This window comes from Crassostrea angulata, chromosome 10 (assembly GCF_025612915.1).
Source record: "Crassostrea angulata isolate pt1a10 chromosome 10, ASM2561291v2, whole genome shotgun sequence".
Classification (NCBI taxonomy): domain Eukaryota; kingdom Metazoa; phylum Mollusca; class Bivalvia; order Ostreida; family Ostreidae; genus Magallana; species Magallana angulata.
The window spans coordinates 19,724,812-19,732,074 of record NC_069120.1 but is presented as its reverse complement, the minus strand read 5'-3'; the positions used below and the strand labels follow the sequence as shown (position 1 = coordinate 19,732,074).

At 35.4% G+C, this 7,263-nt stretch overlaps 1 protein-coding gene across 1 annotated transcript; it reads left to right on the top strand.

Moving 5' to 3' along the window:
• The first annotated feature begins 3,914 nt into the window (after window positions 1-3,914).
• Window positions 3,915-6,449, top strand: LOC128166686 (mpv17-like protein 2). The gene is made up of 5 exons (XM_052831999.1): window positions 3,915-4,147; window positions 4,600-4,764; window positions 5,737-5,813; window positions 6,053-6,181; window positions 6,285-6,449. The coding sequence occupies exons 1-5, from the start codon at window positions 3,982-3,984 to the stop codon at window positions 6,300-6,302; spliced, it is 555 nt and encodes a 184-aa protein (XP_052687959.1). The 5' UTR covers window positions 3,915-3,981; the 3' UTR covers window positions 6,303-6,449.
• The last annotated feature ends 814 nt before the right edge of the window (window positions 6,450-7,263 follow it).

Below are 7,263 nucleotides of genomic sequence, written 5' to 3'. Positions count from 1 at the left end.
CACAATCACCGTAAATATCTAACTCAACAGAATATTTTAAAAGGCCTTCACGATTAGTTCCTTTTCTTTACTAAAGAAGCATCCACGGTGGTTTTTAATTGAAAAGATTTTCTTACCTAATTTAATGCGTTGTTTTTAAATTTGAATTCCTTTTACACACTGTTTGAGGAAAAATTCAAACCATGAATTGGTTTGTTGACTTTAACTGTATTCTTTGGAAACGATCCTTTGTAAATAATAGCGATATGGAGAATGACATCTGCAGCAGCTATATATAGTATTTCCAATGCCCTATTAGATATCGCAATATATTGGCACCACCATGTAAAGGTAACTTTTGAGATTTGGCGGTTAGAACAGTGAACTGGGAGCTCTGCTATTGGAAGTGACCATGAAATAACAGTTCTGAATTGAAATGGCAGTATGTCCGTCTGAAATGTTCTGAAAATGAAATGGCAGAATGTCCGTCTTGATATCTGTTTGCGAACTAATACACGTACATAAACTGTACAAAATGCATGGCTGTTCCAATGCCACCCAGATTGACAGCTGTTTTACGTCGAGTTGACCATCTTTTAGATACACCATGGAAGAACGTGTTGTCGACAGCTATAGTGTGTGTATCATGTGGTCTACAGCTATAGTATGTATATCATGTGGTCTACAGCTATAGTATGTATATCATGTGGTCTACAGCTATAGTGTGTGTAACATGTGGTCTACAGCTATAGTATGTGTATCATGTGGTCTACAGCTATAGTATGTGTATCATGCAGTCTTTAGCTATAGTGTGTGTAACATGTGGTCTACAGCTATAGTATGTGTATCATGTGGTCTTCAGCTGTAGTGTGTGTAACATGTGGTCTACAGCTATAGTATGTGTATCATGTGGTCTTCAGCTATAGTATGTGTATCATGTGGTCTACAGCTATAGTATGTGTAACATGTAGTGTACAGCTATAGTATGTATATCATGTGGTCTTCAGCTATAATATGTGTATCATGTGGTCTACAGCTATAGTATGTGTAACATGTGGTCTACAGCTATAGCGTGTGTAACATGTAGTCTACAGCTATAGTATGTATATCATGTGGTCTACAGCTATAGTGTGTGTATCATGTGGTCTACAGCTATAGTATGTGTAACATGTGGTCTACAGCTATAGTATATATATCATGTGGTCTACAGCTATAGTATGTGTAACATGTGGTCTACAGCTATAGTATGTGAAACATGTGGTCTAAATCTATAGTGTGTGTTTTATGTGTGGTCTACAGCTATAGTATGTATATCATGTGGTCTACAGCTATAGTGTGTGTAACATGTGGTCTACAGCTATAGTATGTGTATCATGTGGTCTACAGCTATAGTATGTGTATCATGCGGTCTTTAGCTATAGTGTGTGTAACATGTGGTCTACAGCTATAGTATGTGTATCATGTGGTCTTCAGCTATAGTATGTGTATCATGTGGTCTACAGCTATAGTATGTGTAACATGTAGTGTACAGCTATAGTATGTATATCATGTGGTCTACAGCTATAATATGTGTATCATGTGGTCTACAGCTATAGTATGTGTAACATGTGGTCTACAGCTATAGCGTGTGTAACATGTAGTCTACAGCTGTAGTATGTATATCATGTGGTCTACAGCTATAGTGTGTGTATCATGTGGTCTACAGCTATAGTATGTGTAACATGTGGTCTACAGCTATAGTATATATATCATGTGGTCTACAGCTATAGTATGTGTAACATGTGGTCTACAGCTATAGTATGTGAAACATGTGGTCTAAATCTATAGTGTGTGTATTATGTGTGGTCTACAGCTATAGTATGTGTAACATGTGGTCTACAGCTATAGTATGTGTAACATGTGGTCTACAGCTATAGTATGTATATCATGTGGTCTACAGCTATAGTATGTGTAACATGTGGTCTACAGCTTTAGTATGTGAAACATGTGGTCTAAATCTATAGTGTGTGTATTATGTGTGGTCTACAGCTATAGTATGTGTAACATGTGGTCTACAGCTATAGTATGTGTATCATGTGGTCTTCAGCTATAGTATGTGTATCATGTGGTCTACAGCTATAGTATGTGTATCATGCAATCTTTAGCTATAGTGTGTGTAACATGTGGTCTACAGCTATAGTATGTGTATCATGTGGTCTTCAGCTATAGTATGTGTATCATGTGGTCTACAGCTATAGTATGTGTAACATGTAGTGTACAGCTATAGTATGTATATCATGTGGTCTTCAGCTATAATATGTGTATCATGTGGTCTACAGCTATAGTATGTGTAACATGTGGTCTACAGCTATAGCGTGTGTAACATGTAGTCTACAGCTGTAGTATGTATATCATGTGGTCTACAGCTATAGTGTGTGTATCATGTGGTCTACAGCTATAGTATGTGTAACATGTGGTCTACAGCTATAGTATATATATCATGTGGTCTACAGCTATAGTATGTGTAACATGTGGTCTACAGCTATAGTATGTGAAACATGTGGTCTAAATCTATAGTGTGTGTATTATGTGTGGTCTACAGCTATAGTATGTGTAACATGTGGTCTACAGCTATAGTATGTGTAACATGTGGTCTACAGCTATAGTATGTGTATCATGTGGTCTACAGCTATAGTATATATATCATGTGGTCTACAGCTATAGTATGTATATCATGTGGTCTACAGCTATAGTATGTATATCATGTGGTCTACAGCTAAAGTATGTGTATCATGTGGTCTACAGCTATAGTATGTCTAACGTGTGGTCTACAGCTATAGTATGTCTAACATGTGGTCTACAGCTATAGTGTGTATATCATGTGGTCTACAGCAATAGTATACAAGTGTCTTGGTAGCCTCTGTTACACCCAACTACCCAGGTCCTATCTCTCCCGAACTTACCTATTAACCATATTAACAATGACGTTAGCGTTAGTTGGGCCAAAGTGTGATGATGCAGTCATACACAAGATACAGAGGCAACAAGAAAACCAATTCAAACATCTAAAATAAACCAAAAATAATTGTTAGTGTGGCAGCCATTTATTTTGATTTATACCATTTTCCCTATTTTTTAAAATTTCTTTAATGATTTCTTTTGTGAAGTGAAGAAATCAAAGCTAAGTGCTGAAAGTGCTAGGAGGACAAGAACGGGGAAGATGTCCAGAATATGGCCAAAGCTAGTGCTCGATGCAATTGTCCTATTGATGGGCAATCTTCAAATAAGAATGAGTACCTTTGGCATACTGTGCAAACGCATAATTTGCAAGAGCAACTTAGATATCATGTTTTTAGAACGGTCTGTTAATGTGGATTAGGTGGTTATCGTTATGTAATTTTGATATCATTTTCTTGGTTGCACAAAATTGCATCCAAGAACTTACATTTAGGGGAAAATATGCTTTGTGTTTTTAATGGTGTAACAGGGACGTGTTTTCTTTCTAGCAGTCATAGCTCGGTAAAACACATCAAGTTTATTTGCTTTTTCGCGGAATTAAAATTTAAAAAATTATGCAAAATGGACTTCGAGGCATTGGCTAGATAGAGTTTAATGACTCTTCTCTAGTATGTTGTTGTGTATAGTATTAGATTAAATAAAGTTTAGCTCCATATTAAAAAAAATATATAATATTAATTCAATTATATAAAAAAGGAGGTTTTCGTGGGCGCCTATATACTGTCTTAGAAGTTGTTGGTTTATTTTGCGTTTGTCGGAAAAGCACAAAAAGTGGCATTGGTTGGTTCAAAGATATTCAGTCACGGAATAATAGTAATCGTTACACAGATGGCTTGAATGGTAACATCCGGGACCTAACAGTAATTATTCTAACAACCGTATAAACGGTTTCTTATCGAGATAACTCTATATCTCTTAATTCCTGATAAGGTCATAACGATAAGCAATGGCTGGACATTCTGTGAAAAGTCTTCTAAATGTGTGTACAAGATCTAGACTGGTACGATGTCCGCAGTCTTAAAACAACTATTTTCCAAGTACCTGATCATAACTAACACAGTGACCAGTGGGACCCTTTTAGGACTTGGTGACGTCATCACACAGGGTCTGGAGGCTGAGTATGCGTCCAGGGCGGGAAATGTGGCTCATCAATTTGACATCCATAGAACAGGTATTTGTACACGTGCTTCAGTTATTGTTGTTTAAGGGTCTTTGAAATTTAAGGGTCAAGGCCAGTGGAAGAGATTATTTGACTCTGCATCCTTGCAAAGTGGATTGACCTTGATGCCATAAATTCAAGTGTAAAGTTTTCTTGTTAATATATACAAACTAAGACCTTTATTGGAAGACAAAGTAAAACTTTTTAACTTTTGTTCCGCCTGGTGTTTTTTTTCCTTTGTTGATATTTTGTACTTGTATTTGAGTTTTTCTGGTAAACCAGTGAACTCTTTAAAGGAAACTGAAGTATATAAGTGCCCTTGAAAACTGATTCTCGGTAAAAATTGTAGCTCAAAATTTATATAAACCGTTTGAAATCTACCATATACCAATGGACTCTGGAAACATTAATAGATATACATATATATTAAATTCATTCTTCTGAGCTTTTATTTCCTTTGTAAGGTAGGATGATTCTGATGGGTTTGATGATTGGGCCATTTGGTCACTTTTGGTACACCAAACTGGCCGACAAACTGGTCCTCGGAACCGGACCAAAGGTAGTGCTCAAGAAGATTGGCGTGGATCAAATAATTTTTACCCCTTTCATCACTTGCTTATTTTTTGGAGGTAAGAAAATAGTGGATTACTTTTATGTAATTTAGATTAATAAAGAATAAAAATATCCTAAATAAAATTACTAAAAGTACCAATTAGGATTAATTCTGTAAATTTTTTCATTACATTTTCATTAGATGTGTTTAAATAGATATATTTGTTTTAAAAAAAACAACATTAAATACAACATACATGTAGTAAAAAAAATTATTAAGGGAGCGCAGTTATTTCAGTGTTTTCTATTAAAATTTCTGTTGCATAACTTAACATTAAGTTAACCCCCTACCAAGGCTATCGATTTCGATGTCCCGAGTAACAGTCTGAAGTATTCAATGTCTCTGCTATGATCTTTAATTTATTGCACATGTGATGTGCAGGCGTGCAGTTTTAGTGTCTAAACTCACTCTCTCTCTCTCTCTCTCTCTCTCTCTCTCTCTCTCTCTCTCTCTCTCTCTCTCTCTCTCTTACAAAGATATTTCATTTATATATAAGGAAACCAACTCTAACTCTTCTTCCTAAGTTGCCCAGAAGATATGTATACAGTATATTAAAGACTATCCTTCTAAGATAATAACTGGTTCTCAAAGAGAAAATTGGTTGTAGAACCAAGGAGATACATGTGCAAGATAAATTGATCCGACTTGTATCAATGCACGAGTAACACACTGTTTATAGTAGATGTGCAAAAAGCGTTGGAAACGTGCAAAGAAAATTTAAAGCTGTATTGAATCAAAATCTTTAAGTGTTGATAAATCAATCGAAACACCAGTCTAATTATACACAATCCCTTCATACTGGCAGTTTTAAAACATCATAAAATAATTGTTTCAAGCATATCCATCTTTGTAAGCGTATGAGTTGATCATTAGTAATTAAAAGTTGTAGCTTCAAAGATCAGGCATCACAGAAGATAGTAAAAAAAATCAATTCCTGCAATTAACTGCACTCAGGTGTACTTAACCACGCCGATGTTTATGATTTCAGGAATGGGTCTTCTTGAGGGGAAAGATTTCAATGGTGCCTTGAACGAAATCAGGACAAACTTCCTAACAGTATATTCAGTAAGGGATTTTACATTCCAGTCCAATTTTTTCAAAACGTCAATTATATGAATATACATGTACTTAACCAATATTAATTATAAATTCATTCGTGTTAAATAGATCAAGCTTTTTTAAAATTTTAGCTTAATGGTTGAATAATTTTAGTTAATAATTTATCAACTTTCTATATGACTCGTTTTAATGTGTTGCCATGATGGAGATCCATAGATAACCTATGTTTAACCTTGATATTACAGGTAGACTGTTGTGTGTGGCCCCCAGCACAGTACATCAACTTTCATTTCATTCCGGCCAGATTTCGGAGCATCTATGTCTCCTCTATCACACTTTGCTGGAACACTTTCCTGTCGTATATGAAACATAGGGTACATACATTCAGCTTGAATATAGAAACTGCACCTCCATCAAGTCTTAAGAAAATTTTAGATAACTTATGTGATTATGCTAACGAATTTGCTTCTTTTGCAGGGTATGACAGCCGAGTAAAATTAAACAGACTTGCAGACTCCATCACAGTTTATGGGGAAAATTGTGAATCGATCAATGCTGTTGGCGCGATCTCTATTCAAAATACTCTGTTATGTCATAATTTGAGTGTTAATGCATTTTTTTATTAAATATTTTGAAATTTGGTGCAACTATTAATTGTCAAACAGAGCAAGGTTTCATTCCAAGGCACGTCCTAGAGCCCCAGTTGTTGTAGTTTCGCATTGATTGGTATTCACTAATTGCAGTATAGCTTTAAAAGTCGAACGTGGTTTGCATCCGGCAAGTGGCTTCATTGATCCGTCTCATCCTCCCAAAATCGGCTATACCAACCTTTAATGACATTGCAGCTTATCTTGTCAACAATCACGTCATAATTATCTGATAGGTTGGCTCCAAGAAGCGTTTTAAATTCATTTGTTATTTAGCGGTATTCTGGGCTCATCTTCGCTAGCCAGTAGCCTTGGGTTTTTTAATACAGTACGTTTCCCAAAAATAAGGAACCAAATGTATTGAAATCTCCTTTGTAAACAAAGATGGTAAGGACTAAATTAACGTAGCTTCGGATATACATGTAACTGAAAATTTTAAGGAATGTTGGATTTTAAAAAAATCCATTTGAAGATTGGGTCAGTTCTCATGCTTTTGGGGTTTTATTTCCATCAGATATACACATTATACCGGTATACCCAATGTAAAATGTAACTCACTCCATGTTTTTACTTGCAGCAAAAATAAAGAGTATTTCAATTTTATATGGCATTCTGAACAGAATAATGGGTATCCATTTTAATTAATGGTGCTCATATGGAGCTTTATAACCCGAATAACAAGCCAAAAACTATTAACCTTTTCATTATTCATGACATATTGCTAATTATATCGGTTACACAATCCAGGTTCCTCCGATCAATAACGATACTTTTTACAGACAAGTTATATGTACACAAACCATGTACAT

What these genes read in the sequence shown, in the direction of transcription:
- LOC128166686 (XM_052831999.1), top strand. Translation starts at nt 3,982, where the DNA reads ATGTCCGCAGTCTTAAAACAACTATTTTCCAAGTACCTGATCATAACT. An exon ending in ATTTGACATCCATAGAACAG is followed by an intron (nt 4,148 to 4,599) that starts GTATTTGTACAC and finishes TTCCTTTGTAAG; the next exon opens with GTAGGATGATTCTGATGGGT. An exon ending in CACTTGCTTATTTTTTGGAG is followed by an intron (nt 4,765 to 5,736) that starts GTAAGAAAATAG and finishes TTATGATTTCAG; the next exon opens with GAATGGGTCTTCTTGAGGGG.